The 19407-nt window shown below is 32.7% G+C and overlaps 2 protein-coding genes and 3 non-coding genes across 5 annotated transcripts; 3 read left to right on the top strand and 2 right to left on the bottom strand.

Annotated features, from left to right (window-relative positions):
- Positions 1 to 1858: 1858 nt before the first annotated feature.
- Positions 1859 to 12463, bottom strand: LOC125853907 (uncharacterized). Its single transcript, XM_049533671.1, has 8 exons — positions 12283 to 12463; positions 9759 to 9943; positions 9314 to 9419; positions 7236 to 7415; positions 2885 to 3373; positions 2670 to 2738; positions 2512 to 2586; positions 1859 to 2124 (listed from the first exon to the last, which is right to left on the bottom strand). Exons 2-7 carry the CDS (start codon positions 9804 to 9806, stop codon positions 2522 to 2524), a joined length of 957 nt encoding a protein of 318 aa, XP_049389628.1. The 5' UTR covers positions 9807 to 9943; positions 12283 to 12463; the 3' UTR covers positions 1859 to 2124; positions 2512 to 2521.
- A 1135-nt stretch (positions 12464 to 13598) lies between these two features.
- LOC125860282 (ethylene-responsive transcription factor ERN1) lies at positions 13599 to 14327 on the bottom strand. The gene has a single exon (XM_049540212.1). The coding sequence runs from the start codon at positions 14325 to 14327 to the stop codon at positions 13599 to 13601; it is 729 nt and encodes a 242-aa protein (XP_049396169.1).
- Positions 14328 to 18556: 4229 nt separating this feature from the next.
- LOC125853993 (small nucleolar RNA SNORD25) lies at positions 18557 to 18651 on the top strand. The gene has a single exon (XR_007445292.1). It is a non-coding gene; the product is annotated as a small nucleolar RNA SNORD25 (small nucleolar RNA).
- Positions 18652 to 18696: 45 nt separating this feature from the next.
- On the top strand, positions 18697 to 18790 carry LOC125853992 (small nucleolar RNA SNORD25). Its single transcript, XR_007445291.1, has one exon. It is a non-coding gene; the product is annotated as a small nucleolar RNA SNORD25 (small nucleolar RNA).
- A 73-nt stretch (positions 18791 to 18863) lies between these two features.
- On the top strand, positions 18864 to 19000 carry LOC125854067 (small nucleolar RNA snoR136). Its single transcript, XR_007445358.1, has one exon. It is a non-coding gene; the product is annotated as a small nucleolar RNA snoR136 (small nucleolar RNA).
- The last annotated feature ends 407 nt before the right edge of the window (positions 19001 to 19407 follow it).

Raw genomic sequence — 19407 nt, forward strand, 5'->3', positions numbered from 1 at the left:
CAAATGTATGCTGCCCGTTGTTTCATAAGTTCATCGAATACATCCTTCAGAATGTGATGGATCTTTTCATGAACAAGAATGAGCTGGACAAGTTTGTTCTTCTGAAGAAAGAGTTTCAAGTCCTTGAAGAAAGTTTAAAATATCTCAAAACCTTCCTCAATTTCATAAAAGATGCAAACATGGAACTAGAGAAATCCAGAACGCTCTTTGATCGCGTGGAGGTTGTCACTCGGAATGCTGCTTACATTTGTTACCTATGTTATGTGGAAGAAGTGGATAATGATCTAGCATCTGGCTTAAGACTTAAGATCTCTAATGTTTTGCGAGACATCAAACCTCTTGATCCCCGAGTTTCAGAAATCTACACTGGAGCTCTAAGAGGTTTAGTTAAATTCCAAATCCAGTACATCCGGGATGTGAAAGAATTTGTGGAAGGTTTTGTTCAGTTTCTCTTCAAGGATCTGTTGGAGTTATCAAATGGTGAGGCATATTCTTTGATGTTTCCTCTTATAAATGACCTTTACCATTCATCAAAGCAATTGGTAACTTTGCTCATTTATCCACCTGAAGATGTATGTGTCAATCAGGGGAAATTGAGTGACATTCTTACATGCATTGAAAGTCTTATTGCTGAGGTAGCATCTGCTGCTTACTCTTTCTCTGTTGATAAAGCAGCAGAAGTTAACTCGGTATTTGCAGACTTGTTAAAAAAGATTGACAGTGTCATGGAAGATGTAAAAGATGTCATTTTGGAAGCTCCATTATCATCAGAGTGTAATTACCCCAGGACAGATGGATTAGGCTTTATTGATTCCCTCTTACGATATCTGAATGATCTGCTGCAAGACGGAAAGTGTGATTCTGTTGTCAAGCATCTTATCGCAGAATCTCAGGAGGAGTTATCTCTCCTAAGATCCTTCATGGAGAAATTTGAGAAGAAAAAACATGAGTTTGAGGAGGTGAAGAAACATGATCTTTGGACAAAAGTCATATCTCTCGCATACCAGGCGGAATGCATTATTGATTACCTAATTACCGGAGATTATCCTGTTTGGTATCTGCATTTGTTATGTAAGATCACAAAAGAAACTAAGCTTGTCAAGGATCAGTTGGAAGAGTTCCATGCTACGATTGTGCGAGAAGTTGAAGTCCCTATCGAAGAACAAACACCAAATCCTGTCAGACAAGTAGTTGAGACTACACAACTTGATGAGGTAGTGGTAGGTTTTGATGAAGAGACTGACTTGCTAATCGACCGGCTCACTAGAGGACCAAAGGACTTAGATATTGTGTCTATTGTAGGGATGCCTGGTCTTGTAAAGCTCAATGATTCTCTTAAGCTGTTTCCTTTGTTCATATCCTGCTAGATGGAAGCTAGGAAGTTAAAGACATTTTTATTTATTGATTTGCATTTGTTCTTCGATGGCAGCCTTGGAGCAATAGTAAAGTTGTCTATAGGTCATGGGTTAGGTCATGGGTTTGACCTGTGTAGACTGTAGACTGCTTACATCACATCCTCACATCCCCTTGCGGTGCTGCATCAAGGTAGGGTGCTTACATCACACCCCTTGGAGTGAAGCCCTTTTCAAACCCTGTGGGATGCTTTGTGCAGCCTTTTTTATTTGTTAAATAATTGTCAAAAGAACCTCTTTGGATGGATCTATTGTATTGACATATGAACATTATTTCTTTATATGACTATTGTGGATCTTGCAAGATGAGATAACTTGTCAGTAGATGAAATCGCAACCATGAAAGAGGAATATTTTTCATATTTTAAGCACCCTCCACCTCCGACCCTAAGGTTGGGAATTCAGAGCTTCTACAGAACGGTAAAAAATAAAAATAAATGCTGAAATTTTCAGGTCCAATATTCTCTAAAACTTCACCACTGTTTCATAGTTACACTAAAAATCAGACAGTATGCTATACGTGGCTAAAATAACAATGTTCTAAATCACATTTAACTCTTTGTACAAAGATCTCTACTGAAATCTTTCATGTTTGAATTATTCTCCAAGATGAAAACCTCAACCTACAATACCAGAAAATCCAATTATTCTAAACCACTTGAGCAGCCAGCAATATACAAAAGCTATCGTCGGGTATGTGTTTTGATCGAATCTGCAGTGAGAAACATCAACAGTGAGTCATTTCTGAAAGAAACATCCATCAATTGGCACAAAAACCACACCTACTTCATCCTTATACCAAGTCCTCCTTCAACGAGACGTGAAGGAATGAACGAAAGAAGATCATAATTCTCACATGTGTGTTGGAAAACCAAGCACATGAGTTCTCTACAATGAATATTCTATATAGTATTGGTCTATCTCATTCCTTTTTACACCTTCAATCATCATGTTGCACCTATGAACCGACGCATGTGCTACTAGCACCATAAAACAAAATTAATATCTTAAACATTATGTCCACTCAAAATCGTCAGACAAAATGGAACCAAAGTAAGTACAACAACTCTAATGAATCTTATAAGATGGAGAAAGTTACCTATACACAATCAATCTCCACTGAAATTAGTGTATCTCAAGTTCTCTGATGGATTGGTTAACCTCTCAATGCCTCCTGAAAGTCAAAGACATGATATTGGTTATCTGAAGAGAATAAAAAAAAAGTACAGAAGTCTTACTTTGGGAATATCCACCTACCATTTGAATCGAGCAAGTTGCCAGTATCTGTTGCTAAAAAGGGAGTCCTAGAGTAGCTCCCTAATATATCTGAACATGGTCAAAACGAATATAAAGTATGCCTGATTAGCATCAATACCAGTTCATTTTAATACCTGAAACGTTGAAAGTGAAAAAGACAAATCCAGAGATGCTTGGTGAAATTACGGAGAAAATAGGGAGAGGAAGACACATACCAGAACTATTAGTGAAATCAGCAGTCAAGTCTGAGAAACCAAAATTTTGAGGTATATCCCCTAGAAATCCAAACGAAGAAGTGTCAGCATCCAGAAGAGGTTCATTAAGAGGTTGTGTGTTCGACTCCACACTACTAAACGATGAAACAGATGCATCGCCCATTGCAGAACGTGACTCCAAGTAAGTGCCATGAGGACCAAAGGCAAACGGAGAATTGCCACCATAGATAGGTTCTGTCTTAATAATCCTCCCATCCATTGTTTGTCTCATCCCCATGTTAGAGGGCTGGCCCAAAAACATATTAGGAGGACCATCAATTTTCCTGCTTTGAGAAGGAATATCAATTGTTGTTTGCATGCAAGAGAGAACAGATGAGCTGCTGTTACTGAATGCATTGGGTCTATCAGCATGTACAGGTTCATGCATGCCATTAGGCTTTGCAGCAGTTCCAACATTTTCAGCAGCACCACAAGTTGAACTTTGATGCACTGCAGTAAGGCAAGAAAACTTAACATTAACTAGAGACAACAACACAGCTTCTCAAATGCAGGTTCTAGCAAGAACACAGGTAACAAGCAAATAGAACGCAATGAAGATAAGGATAAGTCTAGACAAAAGCTTAGTGGCAGGCCCCAAACTGAAAATGATGCTCGTCATGCTTGTTGCAGAAAGGATCAGACAAACTAAGTTAAATCTTTTTGATAATGTAATAAATCTCATTCAAAAGGACAAGAACAACAATTGCCCTTATACAAGAGGTAAACTAAACAGTGATGATATGGCTTTCTCCGAAAGGCACCCAAACTTCTATACAAGTGGGGAACCTCATGGATGCACCAAAGAAGTAAGGGGTAAGAGGTTATTCCTTAAATGCAAAATCCATCTCTACTCAATCAAAAATTCAGTATTCTTCTCTCGACATAAGAGGAGCAACATCTCATGTGCTACGTCTTCTCTTCCGTCTTATACAGGTACAGCTAAATCTTTTGACCAGAAAATCTGGCTGAACAGCTCTGGTCTCCATTAACTCAGCAGAAAAGATGTTGCTCAAAACAATGGCCAGAAAGATGCAAAAACTAGAAATCGTCAGCACAAGAGACACCGCGTCGTTGTAATGGTCACCCAGAAAGGCATGGCACTACTAGAACAGTCAACCATAAAGAGGTGTGGTATCACCAAAACATTCATCAGAAAAAGGTGAGCAGATGCCAGAATGGTTGCCAGAAAGGAACATAGGAACATGGTGCTGCCTTGGTACCAAGTGGAAAAATAAAAATAGAAGATAAGAAATTGAAGACTAAATGATAATGGAATACAAGACACCAACTTATTGGTGTCAAACCCAAGACTTACATATAGTACTTGTTTGACGTGGGACAACAAAATAACAATCTCACTCTTTAACACTATTCTAAAGCTAACACTTGACATTCTAACCATACGTAGTTCCATACCCATGAACACTACATATGGCATTCCTCCTACACTAGCACCCAACTAACACTGGCCCCAGTATGTGAAAATCTATTTTCTAAAGAACAGAATACTACATTGTAAGGGGAGTTGTAGGAGAATTAACACTTGCACATGTGGAACACATTAGAGACGAAATAACTATATGCATAGCCTTTTCAAGAAAAAATAATAATAACCATCATCATCATATCATCATACTATACTAAAAGTGGGAAGCCTCCATGTCTAAAGTTGAATTACAAAAATGTCCATAAATAATTGATAACATTTTTGTTCTTCACATAAAAAAAAAAAAATTTAAAAAGAACAAAAAATAATTTTTAATAAAGAAAAAAAATCTAAGCAATAAAACGTCCGTTGTGTACATTGAATCTGAATGTAAAAAATTGTTTCATATTCCCACAATTAATACATGTTTCAATTGCTTAGTTATTACGTGCAATTGTTTCAATCTTAATGTTCCGTTATTCTTTCATGATAGTAATAACCTTTTCACATCATCTTTTCATATTCTTTACAACTTTCTATAAATTTGCACTAAAAAGGATATATATTCAATCACATTATCACACGGTCTATCAAACTCAATGTAAAGGCTTTTCATTAGTTCTATATTCACAGCTTATACAACTCCTAAAAGTTTTCTCATCAGGATGCACCATCACCTATATGTTTCCTCCTTTTGGGTTTCAGTTACAGAATACTATTGAACTTTGAGTTCAAGCATTATATTGCTTTTTGATGAATACGTCGGGGGGAAAAACACATTATGGTTTTTATAATGGTATGAGCCTTTTATTTGGGTATCAGAAATACGCAGACAGTAATCACATAATTCCTGTATTGATATTCAAGTTATTTTTTGGGTTTATATGATTATACTTCTTTTAGGATGGGTTGTAATATTATTTGTGTTTTATATACTTCTTACTAATATTCCATACAATTATCTTGCTGAAAGTGCCTTCTTTATTTTGTATATATTTGTGCTTTATTTTCTACCTTTATATTTTATAATAGATTTGTTGGGTAATTGCAATTATTTGAATTATTTGTCAAAAGTCTTTCCTTTTGTAATTTTGTGCTAAAACAGAGAAGATTTTGATTAGATTATAAAATAAACACTCTTTGTATTGAAGTTACATATACTTGAAGATATGTTGTATGAAGGATGAAGACACCTACACAGGACATTGTTTTCTCACAAAAAATGAAACTCTTGATTCAAAAAAATAATAATTAAGGCCTAGATTTCACACTACCTTTGTAGTTTATTTGGTACAAATAATTAGCAAATAACATCAAAAGCAAGTTTTACAATGTTGAAAAAAAAAATTAATGCCTGAAGAAAGTTATTGATACTTTTCTCTTGAGGTCTGTGAAGCTTTCTATTGTTAAATTTATTATTTCATCTTGTTTGAATTGTGCAAGCTGGCTATGTTAGCTTATCTTTCTATTGTACTTTTTTACAGAAGTGTAAATGTAATAAAAAGACAATACAATTGTGAGTAATGCAACTATAAGTCAATACATTCTACTACAATGCTACTAAGTTGACCACATATAATATAGTATTGAAATAACAATAAGAAGACTTTTGTGAGAGAGCTTTTTTTATTGAGTTAGTTAAACAAGATCAACTTTCATAACTTCTGAAACTCACACTTTTTCTCATTTAAATTTATTTTATAAGTCGAATGTATTTTACAATGTAAAACAAAATCTTATTGGTGTACACGTGCATCACGCATTCCCCTAAACTAGTAAATAATAAAACGAATCACTATATGAGTAGGCAATTTCATATTTCGATTCTCAGACTAAAATAAAGAGAAGAGTGCTAATTCTCATAACTTCTTTCAGTTTAGGATAAAAACATGGTGCTTGCTGGCTTTACCAATATCACAGATCATTGTACCTTCCCCAATACAAACTCATGGTGAAAAAATTAACCACCAATGGGTATTAGAAAATAATCAACCATAAAAAACCCTTTAAGCATCTGTCAGCATAGAAGATTATAAGACTGTCTTGGTAGGAATTAAGTAAAGTGCAAATGCTAGAGGGAAAAGTGTTTGCATCATCGAAGATCATAAAGCCAGATACACAGAAGAGAGATTAGACATGTTAATGCAAAAATGACTAGTGTAATATCAGGAAAGTCATGCATCAAAGACTCTCATTAACATATCAATAATGGATGACAAATCAACTTCAGAAGTTACACTAAAAGGAAAATGGTACAGAAACCACTTCCACCTCACCATAACTGTGTGCGCTTTGATATAAACATGAACATAAAGGAAGATACTGACAATCAAAATTATCAAATGTTGAAAGCCAGTGTCTACAATGACGTGCATAGTTTAAAAATCTGCAAACAACATTCAATGTAGCAGGTGAAACATCAGGTGCTGGAACGAAAATTTTAAGTACGGTGGAGGCAAATGAAAGAGAGTAACTGAAAGGAATGAGGATCGGTGGGAACTCCTCGTAGTAAGACAAATGAAGTTTAAAACTGTACAAAGAAGATGAAACTAGAGGCTTCTGGATGTACCTCACATAATTAGCATAAACTACATGTAAATGAAGGCAACCACGTCAACAACATCAGATATACTGAGACAAAGCAGGCATTTGATTGCAGACCTAATGGAAGAGTCTGCCAACCAATTAGGTTTAAGTGCAGTTCTGGTGTATGCGACACTTTGAGGTAAAGTCATATAGTTAAGAAGTTGGATGCTACTTAGTATATGCACAAACTGAACATGAACTTCCCAATTACAGAAGTACTTTTTCTAGCTACTCAGTGACAAGATACTGATTGATGCATGAGACCTAAATGCAGAAAGATTCACTAAGTATCCATCTTACTTGGCATAATATTACACCCATTAGACATAGGTAGAGAAGCAATTGCACTTGGAACTTGCTGTGTCATCTTCACCTGTTCCGAAAGTAACCTGTTGAATTCAATTATTTGCTCTTTCACCATCAGCTTCAGGTAATATGCTTGGAAAAATTCCTGATTTTCTTCTTCTAGTTTCTGCCAAACTGAAAAACAGGGAGAACATCATAATGTTAAAGAGTTGGGAAACCAGAACCACATAAAAGCTGTAAATTGCTACTCGCCTGTAGGCAATACTGGAAACAAGGACAAATAAAACAGAAGAGAGAACATACAGTATATTTACGTGTTATACAAAACAGCTCATTAGAAGCATTATTAGCTTCACATTAGTATTAATATCATCTTTCCTCAAATCAGTTTCATGATAATATACCTACTAGAGCTGAAAATGCTCATGAGTACATTCATAAGCAGAGGAACAAAATGGATAGTAAAAAATATCTTGAATTGCTTCTCGAATGACACAGGTATCTGGCAAAGGTAGCATTACTCCCACTGATGAGTTCAGATAATTAGAAGTGATCAAATTTACAGAAATGTCAAGTTCAAAGGAAGTCAAAAGTTCTGAGCTGAGCTTTATAGAAGTACTTTTTAAATGTAGGAAAGATCCAATTGAGGTGAAACATCCAGTTCTGAAATATTACTTCAAACTCTTATTACTGTTCTGGAAAGTTCAACAGATGCAAAATAGCATCCTAGACCAGAAAACCAAATTTAAGCAACCCAGTCCAAAAGATAAAATTAAGTTATATTTTGTTTTCTCATTTTCGGTTTTAAAAAGAATACATAGAAGACACTGAGGTTCTTCTACAAGTCTTACGAGTCTCTATAGTCTTTTTCAGCAGTTTTCAGTAGATACTTTCTTCTAGTTTAGCAGTTTTTGCTTTCTTTTATCTGTAACTGTGGCTTCACAGCCTTTTTATGAATTTATTACAAGCTTGTTACCATCTAAAAGTCTTTTTTTAACAAGAAAGAAAGAAAAAGAAGAATTGTTCCTACCGACAAGGATAATATTAGACCAAAATTAAGTGAAGGACAAAATTGCTCAATTTCAGATAATACAGGAAAAATTTGACCTTTTTCCCTTTAAAGAATGAATCCATAACTAAGGGCAGACAGAAGCAATGACTCACTGTATTTACATACGCATTCATACAATTATTCATCAGCAGTTATTTGGATGGACACAGATTAACATTCCACTGATCATGTGTTTTAGATGGCCTCACTAGCATACATATACATCTAACACAAAAAGTCAAATATTTTTAGTAAAGCTATTAATAGCAATCTGAATTTGTAAAAATTAATTTCTTCAAATCCTTGATACTTCAAAATAGTGTTAAGCTTAGGAAGCTGTTAATAGCAATATTTGTGAAAAGAATGATCTTCAAAATTGGAAAAAGTATAGCTATATTTGTGAATAGACTTATCTTAAAAACTGAAAAAAAGATTAGTATGGCCACTAACTTTCCTCTAATTTGATATATGTGTTTTTATTAGTCGTTATATTAAAGGGGAAATGGGGGAGGGGATTACAAGGTAGGGAATAGAACCCTCACCGATCACCGATAACTAAGTGTTAGAGAGTAGATGCAACTGTTCAAGAATATTTACATATGCATTCATACAATTATTCATCAGCAAAAGAAGCATTCTACTTTAAAAGTTAGAGATAGAAAGGAGACAACAGTGACAGCTAAAAAACGGCACACAAACAGAGAAGGGCAGTCAGATTTTTTTTTTTAATTATTTGGCAGAGAGCATCGGCTGTGTGATAGAGAGCTAAAACTCATGGGCAAAAGAAACTCTTTTTGATAATTTATGATTGGAACTTTCTATGTACATTCAATTGTTTGATAATGTATCTGCTATTTTCAGGAAGTGTGAGAAATATTGGCAGCCATTATTAACCATTAAAAGCTTTGTGATCCTTATTTGAATCTCTTTTGAAACCTGTGTTGCAGGAATTGCCAAGTTAAGTCCTCACTCCACATTACATGGAGGAAGTAAGTGTATGCCTTGAAAATATATAACATACCGAGTTCAGTAAATGTAGGCTCTATGTTGTCCTGGATGAAGAGAGTGTTCACAACTTCTTTCCGACTCATGTATTGCCGAAGACAGTACTCAATCCGATTTTGCACCTGAAATTCAAAACAAGCATCATCTTTTCACACATCTATGCGCAGATCTCGTGATTATTCAATTTGGAAAAGCTGGTGATCATCTAAGTAAAAAAAAACCAAAGAGATGCTCTAAGGAGACAAAGTCCAAGGATTTTATTTGTTGTATATTATCATCAATGAGCCAGCAAAACATTCTTCCATGCAATGGGGAAGAGGACCGAGTACAAATTCTTGGTGTTTTAGAGAAGTGATAATTGTGTTTCTTGAAGAATGATTAATAAATGAGCACAAAGCTAACCAAAGATAAAGTAACATGTGGAAGATCACAATTCATCTAAAAAAAGATTGAAAGCATACCATTTGTATTTCTTCACAAGAGACTTTAGGTCCATCTCCACTCGACATTTTTGATGCCCCAACTTCGAACTATTGCAATAAAGCTCTGCACCACTTTTTCAGTAGAAGTGTACACCCTAGCTTATGTGCACCATCAATGAGTATAATTCAAAAAGGTAGTCACTTATACTTATTATCCAGCTTCACTGAAAAATGAGCTCAGATTAGCAAATCACATACTAAACAAGAGAAATTTAAATGAGGATGCAGGGACTGACAAGATTCACCAAAGCAGTCAAATTGATGAGCACTAGAGAAACAGGTCATAAAGGGAATAGTGGCTATGTAGGATATAAGAAATGATGAGCTTAAATGCTAACAAGTACAACAACAAGAAATAAAAAAGTTGGAGTGAGATGAGAGGATCTTCAGCCTATGTCCTCATTTCTTGCGAGGTTTTCAGGCAACTCAGAAGAAGCTCAACTAACATCTTACTAGTCAGTATTAACTCGAAATAAGTACTTGTTTATTACAGTTTGTTTTTTCCTTTGTTTACACATAGAACAAACATATATAAAACCCCACCGAAGTCATATGCGAACAACATATTGTGATCATCACAATTGAAAAGAGATTCAAAGAATACATGAAACCCAGAAATATCAAGAGCAATAAATTGGACAAACAAACTGATTATCAATTGAACAAAATACAATCACGAACCAAACTGAAATACATCAACATAGAGCAAAATAACTTCAAGAAAACGGAAAAAAATACAAGTAATCAGAAAGCATTAAACTGCACAAAATGAACTGAAATCAATGGAGCAAACATAGTTTCAAGAACCAAACTGAAATGGCATTAAGATAGCAAATACATAAATAAAGGATGCAGAACTCACCTCCTAGGGTAAATATTCAGAAATTTTGTGCTACTTCTTATGGAAAGACAGAAAAGAGATGCAATTGAAACTAGTCAAGCTGATGAACCCTAGAGCAACAGGTCATTGAGAAGGGGAAGAGGGTCTATGCAGGGGATAAGTAGTGATGAGCTTAAACGATAACAAGTACAACAACAACAAATTAAAAAATGGAGTGAATGAGAGGATTTCAGCCTGGCTTCATTGCCAGCAAGGTTTTTAGGAAACCCAGATGAAGCTCAACTAACATCTTACTAGTCAGTAGAACCTCAAAATAATAGAACCAGTTACTACAATTTGTTTCTCCTTTGTTTACACATAAAACACACACGCATATAAAACCATACCATGATGATATGCAAACTCGTGGCGGAGCTAGGATTTTCACTAAGAGAGTTCAAAATATGAAGAAGTAAACACACAAATTGGCCAAAGGGATTCAACATCTACTGTATATACAACAATATACCCAGTGAAATCACACAAAGTGGGGTTTAGGGAGGGTAGAGTGTACACAAACCTTACCCCTACCTCTTGGAGGTAGAGAGGTTGTTTCGGAAAGACCCTCGGCTCAAGTGAAGCAAATGAAAGTACTAATGGAAAGCAAATCTACTATATGTACATTAAAAAAGAATTTTAACCATAACGAGTGTAATTTGCCGAAGGCCTCGGTACTACCCAGCTCTGCTTCGGATGGTGAACTGCACACTACCTTAATTCAACATTTCGAACCTTATACATCACAATTTAAAAGAAAACAGAAACCCAATAAATAAGAAAGCATTAAACTTGACAAACAAACTGATAATCAATTGAAGAAAATACAACCACAAAACCAAACTATAAATACATCAGAATAGAACAAAATAACTTCAAGAAAACTAAACCCCACAAATCAAAAGGCATTACACTGCAGCAAACAAACCGAAATCAATTGAACAAACACAGTATCAACTATCAAGAACCAAACTTTAAAAAAATAGAACAAAATAACTTCAAGAAAACTAAACCCCACAAATCAGAAAGCAGTAAACTGCACAAAACGAACCGAAATCAATTGAACAAACACAGTATCAACCATCAAGAACCAAAATTTAAATACATCAAAATAGAACAAAATAACTTCAAGAAAACTAAACCCCACAAATCAGAAATCATTAAACTGCAGCAAACAAACTGAAATCAATTGAACAAACACAGTATCAACTATCAAGAACCAAACTTTAATTAAAATAGAACAAAATAACTTCAACAAAACAAAACCACAAAAATCAGAAAGCATTAAACTGCAGAAAACAAACTGAAATCAATTGGATAGACACAGTATCAAGAACCAAACTTTAAACAAAATAACTTCAAGAAAACTAAACCCCACAAATCAGAAAGCATTAAACTGCAGCAAACAAACCGAAATCAATTGAACAAACACAGTATCAACTATCAAGAATCAAACTTTAACAAAATAGAACAAAATAACTTCAAGAAAACTAAACCCCACAAATCAAAAAGCATTAAACTGCAGAAAACAAACAGCAATCAATTGAATAAACACAGTATCAAGAACCAAACTGTAAATACATCAAACTACATAATCAGTACAATAACTTAAGCAGAACAACTCACCTACTTGAGTAAATTTTCACAATTATATGCAATTGGAAGTCTTTTGAGTGAATTGAAAGAAGCAGAACAAGAGTTGTATAAGGATTTTGATTCAAAAGAAGTTTCTTTTTATTGAAGAAAGGGAAAGGTAACAAGTGATGACGTGGCTATTTCGCCATTACATAAGAGACTCTTTGGTGCTTTTCCCTCCTGTAATTCCACTCTTATTATTTATTTTCTATTTTTCTTTTTCCCCTTTTAATAGTAAAAAAAGAAATTAGATTTCCGTCCCGCATTAGAGTCTGACTAATCTGAATTCGTTTACGTAGGATTTCATGTCACATAGGATTCCATTCAGGGGAAACGCTAGTATACGCGAATTTTTTTTTTATACCTAGAACTTGAATCTAAAAATTCTGATTAAGAAAGAAACAGACTCATGCACTGCATCAAATCATGTGATAGATATGTTTAGTTAATTATTATTATAGGTGCTTTTTTGGAAATTTGAACAACTTTTATTTCTTGATGGGCTAATAAAGGAAAATACTTGTGGTCTATTATTAAACTTTAGTGAAAAGTGTATTTTTTAAAAAAAAATAAAAACTGGGGCTTAAAGAGTATATAGGAATATTTTTTTCTTTTCTTTATAATAAAATAATTTTTAATTTGATATATGGATTTCTAGTTTTATAACTTATTTTTGTTGTTGTTTTTTTATTTAAGTTGGCTTTTGAATCTTTTCCAAGTTAATGGGAGAGAAAAAAAAGTGTAAAACAGTCCATTATCTTTAGAGTTCTAGACACAAAATTATTCTATTTATTTGAGAGGAGCATTAAATATTAGTAATTCTAATTAAGATAACTCTTCAATAAAAATAATTGACGTGTAGATAATTTTATATAAAACATCACCTTCTTATCGTTATTATTGAAGATTGTAAATACTTATTTAAGTTTATGAATATCATACACACCTAAAGAGACAAACTAACGTATTGCCTTTCTGGCAAAACGAAGGTCAAATACATCATGAAGCTTTGTTAGTATGGGAAAGAACGATAAAAAATATGGAGTTTTTTTTTCCTCGATCGATTTAGGCAACATAGCTTATGAAATATTATATTATTTCTATTGTACCAAAAAAAATAATATTAAAAATGCTCAATAACTTTGAAATTCATTGAGTATAGCTTGATTTGATAATAGATTTGAGAAAGGCCTAAAACAATCCTAACTTAGACCTTCTGAAAGTATCGAATCTTCTGAATATGTATAGCTTTTTGATAAATCCAACATACAACCAAACGATATATCTTTAAAGAGTCGGAGCAATTTCTAACTTGGACAAAACATTTGGTAGAGCATAGGGAGATCCCAATAAGTAGCATCATTATTATTACTATCATGAAAATTGTCCCAATATTCATTCACTCCATTCATAGCATATAGTGATGCTGATATTTGTCTTTCAACTTTCATATTTTCAAATTCAGGTATCTGAGAATGATCTTCAAGAATTCCCTTTGGTACTTCGTGAAAGTTATCAACATTTTCATCATCAGGAAGAATCGTATCGAAATCATTTGTAAATGTTGATGTATGATCGAAATTTGAAGATCTTATTTGATCAATTTCAGCCATATAGAAGTTCAAATCCGGCTTATATGCATCATCATTAGATAATACAGTTTCTTGATGAGTAGTTAATGAAGTCGAAATAGTACTGGTACTACTAGTACTTTTGTTGAGGCTTTTCTTATGATTGATGAGGTTTCTAATTTTCATAGAAAGAGCAGGATTAATGGGAGGGGAATGATTATGGAAATTCGTTCGAGCATTTGATCCTCTGAGAAGACAAGCAGCCTCATCATAAGCGCGCGCAGCTTCTTCAGCAGAATCAAACGTTCCAAGCCACATCCTGATCTTTTGTGTTGTGTTCTTGATCTCTGCAACCCATTTTCCAGAAGGTCTTTGTCTTACACCAACAAATTTTCTCTGTTTTTGAACTTTAGTACTACATTTTTTGATGGAATTATGTAGTTGTTGTTGTTGTTGTTGTTCCATATGGAAGATAAAGAGAAAAAAAGATGTTAAAAGGACTAAGAAGAGAGGAAATAGAGAGATGTTTAAACAAAATGAGACAATGTTATGGTTGTTTATATAAGTCTTTGGAGTTTATGGTGAGCCTTGTCTTCATTTACTTGTTATTTCATTAGTTGACTGAAATATCGAACTGCGTAAATCATATCGAGTTCTGGTGGAATAGATAAGATCGGTCTACCTTTAATCATGAGTTTCGTTCAAGCATTTGATATTTTTAAAAATCTTTATAGGAAACTTATGTTTTCCCCTTGAGTCTCATATAGTATGAATCTGAATCAATACAGTTATTGAACACTACGAGAAACAAAAAAAAGGTGTATGTTGTGATGGGATGGATAAGATCGTTCTACTTTTAATCAGGAGTTTCGTGTTCGAGCATTGAAATTAATTAACGTTTCAATACAGATATCGAACACGGGACGGAAGTAAAAAGAAAATGTGTGTTGTGGAGAGAAGATGTGGGAATATGTTATGTCATGAAGGAAAAATGACTTGTTTAATATGAATGATTAAACCAAATTATATTTGTTTAAAATTATTTTAATGTTTGTTGTGTGTGTTTGTTAGTTTGTTATATTTGCTATATTTTTGCTCCAAGTCTCACACTTATGCACGTTCTTTGTCTTTTTGGTTAAAAGGGGTGGGAAATGATGCCTTAGTTTTTGGCATTTTATCTCATAGAGATTCTTTTCTTTTTATATATATAATAACAATAATAATTAATATTTTGGATTATGAAAATACCTAACATATCAACTACTATATGTCTAATTAATAAAAGGTATATGGATTTTTTTTTCTTTTTTCTTAAGTTCTAGTCATGAACTCATGATGACATTGTATGTATTTAAGTCCTATTTATTATTATCCTTAAAAGGCACATTTTGTCAATTTTGTAAACTATGACACTAGAATAAAAATAGCTTTAGCAATAATAAATATACACATTAACAACGAGTGTTAAAGTCTTTATCGTCATTAGTTAATTGTCATTGGATTCAATATCGATATAAGTTGTAGAGACATTTAAAAAAAAGTGTGTTAGTGCTAAAAATGACAATTAAGCTATTGTCACTAATAATTGCCGCTAAAACTAATTTTTGATGTCCGCAAAAAGCACATAAATGATATCATATGTTTATATGACAAGGAGTGATCTTACCTTTCGTTGAATACATGAATAGAAATAAAATAAAATGAACATAATATCTTTTGTCTTTAATTAAATACGAGTATTTTCCTCGTTAACGAATCTTAAACGATATGCAAATCTGAATTAGTTAGACTGATAAATACCAAATATCAAATAGTTATTAACCTTTTTAATGTCTCAATTTTTACTTTCGTTTCAAGAAAATATTAATATGAATATCCAAAAAAAAAAAAGATTGACTCACTCAACTAAAGATGAAAATTAATAATAAAAATTACATAAAATCTTCTAAAATTATCATTTTAAAGATTTCACAAGGGAGAAACATAAAAAATTTGAGACATGCTAGGCAGTACATGATTCTAGATACCATGTCACAAAGTACAAAATGTATAGTATAATTTTAATAATAATAATTATTACTATTAAAAGAAATAAAAGTCAAATATGGTCTAGTTATTGACAAAAAATAGCATAATATTTGGTAGATTAATTAGGACAACTTTGTAATGTGTCAACCATAAAACTAAGTTGCAATCACGAACCTGGCCTGCTATTTATATTTTACTTTTTCATCATTTTCTTAAATAATTTGGTTATATCTAAAATCTGCCATTTGGATACATATTATACTTCTAAAAAAAATTCAAAATAAAAAATAAAAAATCATCCAATAAGTATAATGTTACTTTCATGGAGACTATAGTAGGTACAATATTAGAATCTTTTGGTTGCACGCTTCATTTTATAACTTGAACAACAACAACTAAACCTACTAGGTTTCTAATCTAGGGCTACAAGTTTATTAGAATTCGATAAATTTCAAATTATATTATGTATTTACATTTTAAAATTCACTGAATAAGTTTTTTTTTTTTTAATTCAGAACCTATAAACTCAAAATTGTAGCTCCACATATACGAAAAACATGGGAGCTTTTGTGTTAGTTGGGAATAATACTACAAAGTATAAATAGAATCTGTTAAATGCTCGACTCAAAAGGAAAAGTAGTTGAGAATATATAGCTAAATTGGGGATCTATTTGAGCTGAAAGATGCCTAAAAATGGAGAAATGTCACATCAATTCACAAGTCTTGCTAGTTATAAGATGGTGTATACATGCCTAAACATAAATATAAATCCAAAATTTAGGATTATTATGTTAATGACCCTTTAAATTTAAGTACCAAGAAGAATGATTACCTTTTTTAACGTCAAGTTGATAAAGTATATGTTATATAACATGTCTTCTTCAACGAAAAACAAATGAAATTTAGGACAACAACGATTTCCAAAAGTAAAGACAATATATACGTTGCGATTCCTTATTGGTGGACTTAATGTTGCATTCTTTTTTATATGTCTGAAATTCCCAATTAACTTATGTGAAACCCTTAGACCAAGTATCTAAGGTTTGGTCTCAAACTTTTGTATATGAACTTTGATCGAAATTAGTGTAACAATTCCAAATTTTGGACAGGACCAAATATTCTCGTGTACTATTTAATAGTGTATTTTACAGATATATAAGTGTCCAACTGGACAAGTTACTATTTATTATGATGCAATATTTATGATGTCCACGTGAACACTTACATATCTTTAAAATACATTATTAAATAATTCAGGGGTAATATGTCCTGCCCAAAGTTTGGAATTGTTACAATAATCTCGGTCAAAGTTCGGATATATTTCGAACCATTTTCCCTTTCTTAAAATATACAAATTTATTTTTTTGGTGTATGAATTTTGTATATTTTTCACCCCATGAACTTCAAGCAATCTAACTTGGGAGTGTATTAGTTATACATCCTATAATACTCCGTATGCAGTGCTAGTTAATTATACATAACCTCAAAATTTGTACCAAACAAAGTACTAAATAATACCACATTTGGGTCGTTTGATAGCTAATTACAATTATTAGTAATGTAGAGATTAATCATGAGTTAATCAATTTATTATTCTATGCAAATATTAGTAAGTGATGTATTAGTTATACACATTAATTATTTCACCTTCTATCCTGAATAAAGCAATACATAAATTCCCTCATAACTTATACATGTACTAGTTATGAGGTTTACTAAATTGTCAATCAAACGTCGTATTTATTTCATACATAAATAACATATTTGTTATCTACCTACAAAACATCATATAAATTAAGCATAATACATAAACACGACCCTTAACTTGACGTCAGCCGGTAACTATGACTTTTAACTTTGGATGTGCACAAATAGACACTTAAACTTGTATAAGATTGAACAAATAGACACTTCTATCCTACATGACACCCTACATGGAAATTTTGTGTCCTACATGGCATCCTACATATATTATGTCATGTACGACACGTGTGTCTACGACACGTGTGTCTACGACACGTGTGTCTACGACACGTGTGTCTACGACACGTGTGTCTCCGACACGTGTGTCTACTTATTCAATTTTATACAAGTTTAAGTGTCTACTTGTGCATACTCAAAATTGGAGGACATAGTTATCCGCTGAAATCAAGTTAAAAATCATGTTTATGTATTATGCCTATAAATTATACGAAAATTAATACATAAATTTCTTATCCAACTACCTAACGACCCATTAAAAGACAACCCAACAGGGTTTGAAATAAATGGGCTTCATACGTTTGGGCCATGACTTCATGACCATGTTAAAAGCCCACTTCCCAAAACCCTAGCTTCCTCTCACTCGACTATATAAATAGAACCACTAAGCTGCAATTTAACACAACAATTACTCTGCCTCTGAATCTGCAGATTGAGATCTTCAACAATGGTGATATCTTCTATTCCAAATTTATTTTTGTGTGTATGTGTATATATTTTGAGTTATATGCTTCTTTAATCTGGTTGGCAAGAAATAATTTATTTTTGACCAACTCGTTCCCTTGAAGCAATAGTAAGTGTGTTGTTCCTTTTTCATCTTTCTCTTCATTTAATTTAATCTGTGGAGAACAATTGGAGCAGCTACAATTTTTTTTAATTTTTTTCATAATAGTTTTTTGATGATGAACAACGATGATGAGTAATTTTTTACAATTACAGACCTGTAATGATTTGCGAAAATGATCGCAAAAAATTGAACATCTAAGGGACTGAGTTTGTTCATCAAATTTTTTTATATATATTTTATTCTAATCATTTATATGAAAACAACAATGATGATTAATTTTTTACAGTTACAGACCTGTAATGATTTGCGAAGATGATCGCAATTAATTGAACATCTAAGGGACTGAGTTGTTTTCATATTTTATTTTATTTTTTTACCGTAGATTTATGGGGATTTTATTGGGTATGTTGTTTGTTAATTGTACTATGCTTTGCTAATTATATTTTGTGGATTACACTTTTGTAGTGTGATACTTTAGCAAGTGAAGCTATAAAAAATGTTCCCCTCGCTATCCTTTGCATCTAATTTTTGTGGTGTATTTGGACGTTGGGGTACTACATTATTATTTATTACTATGTTCAAATGCTGTATTTTTAATATTAAATTTCAGGGCCTAGTTGTTAAAATTTTAAGGCCTAAATCTTGTACTATAAAACTTAAAACTTTAAACACTTAACCATATTCTGTAAACTCTAAATTTTAAATTCTAAATCTAAAATCGTAAATCATAAATTTTAGGATTTAAGTTTTTATGATTTAAGTTTTATGGTTTAAGGTTTAGAGTTTAAGATTTAGAGTTTTGGGTTTAAGTTCTGAAGTTTTAGGGTTTATGACTTAAGAAGGTTTTAGGTTTTAAGTCCTCTAGATTATGCTCACTTCATTTATTTCTAATTTAGAGTTTAGATGTATGTTACTTATGTCAAAATTATTGTTGGTCAAAATTTTACTCTTATATTTCACACAACAATT

The sequence above is a fragment of the Solanum stenotomum genome, chromosome 1 (genome assembly GCF_019186545.1).
Source record: "Solanum stenotomum isolate F172 chromosome 1, ASM1918654v1, whole genome shotgun sequence".
NCBI lineage: Eukaryota > Viridiplantae > Streptophyta > Magnoliopsida > Solanales > Solanaceae > Solanum > Solanum stenotomum.

Bases quoted from the DNA above. Each gene is read 5' to 3' on its own strand.
- LOC125853907 (XM_049533671.1), bottom strand. From the start codon at position 9,806: ATGTCGAGTGGAGATGGACCTAAAGTCTCTTGTGAAGAAATACAAATG. The intron at 7,416-9,313 runs GTATGTTATATA...CCTGTTTTTCAG, and splicing joins GCCTACATTTACTGAACTCG to TTTGGCAGAAACTAGAAGAA. The intron at 2,739-2,884 runs GTATGTGTCTTC...GACCATGTTCAG, and splicing joins TGATTTCACTAATAGTTCTG to ATATATTAGGGAGCTACTCT.
- LOC125860282 (XM_049540212.1), bottom strand. From the start codon at position 14,327: ATGGAACAACAACAACAACAACAACTACATAATTCCATCAAAAAATGT.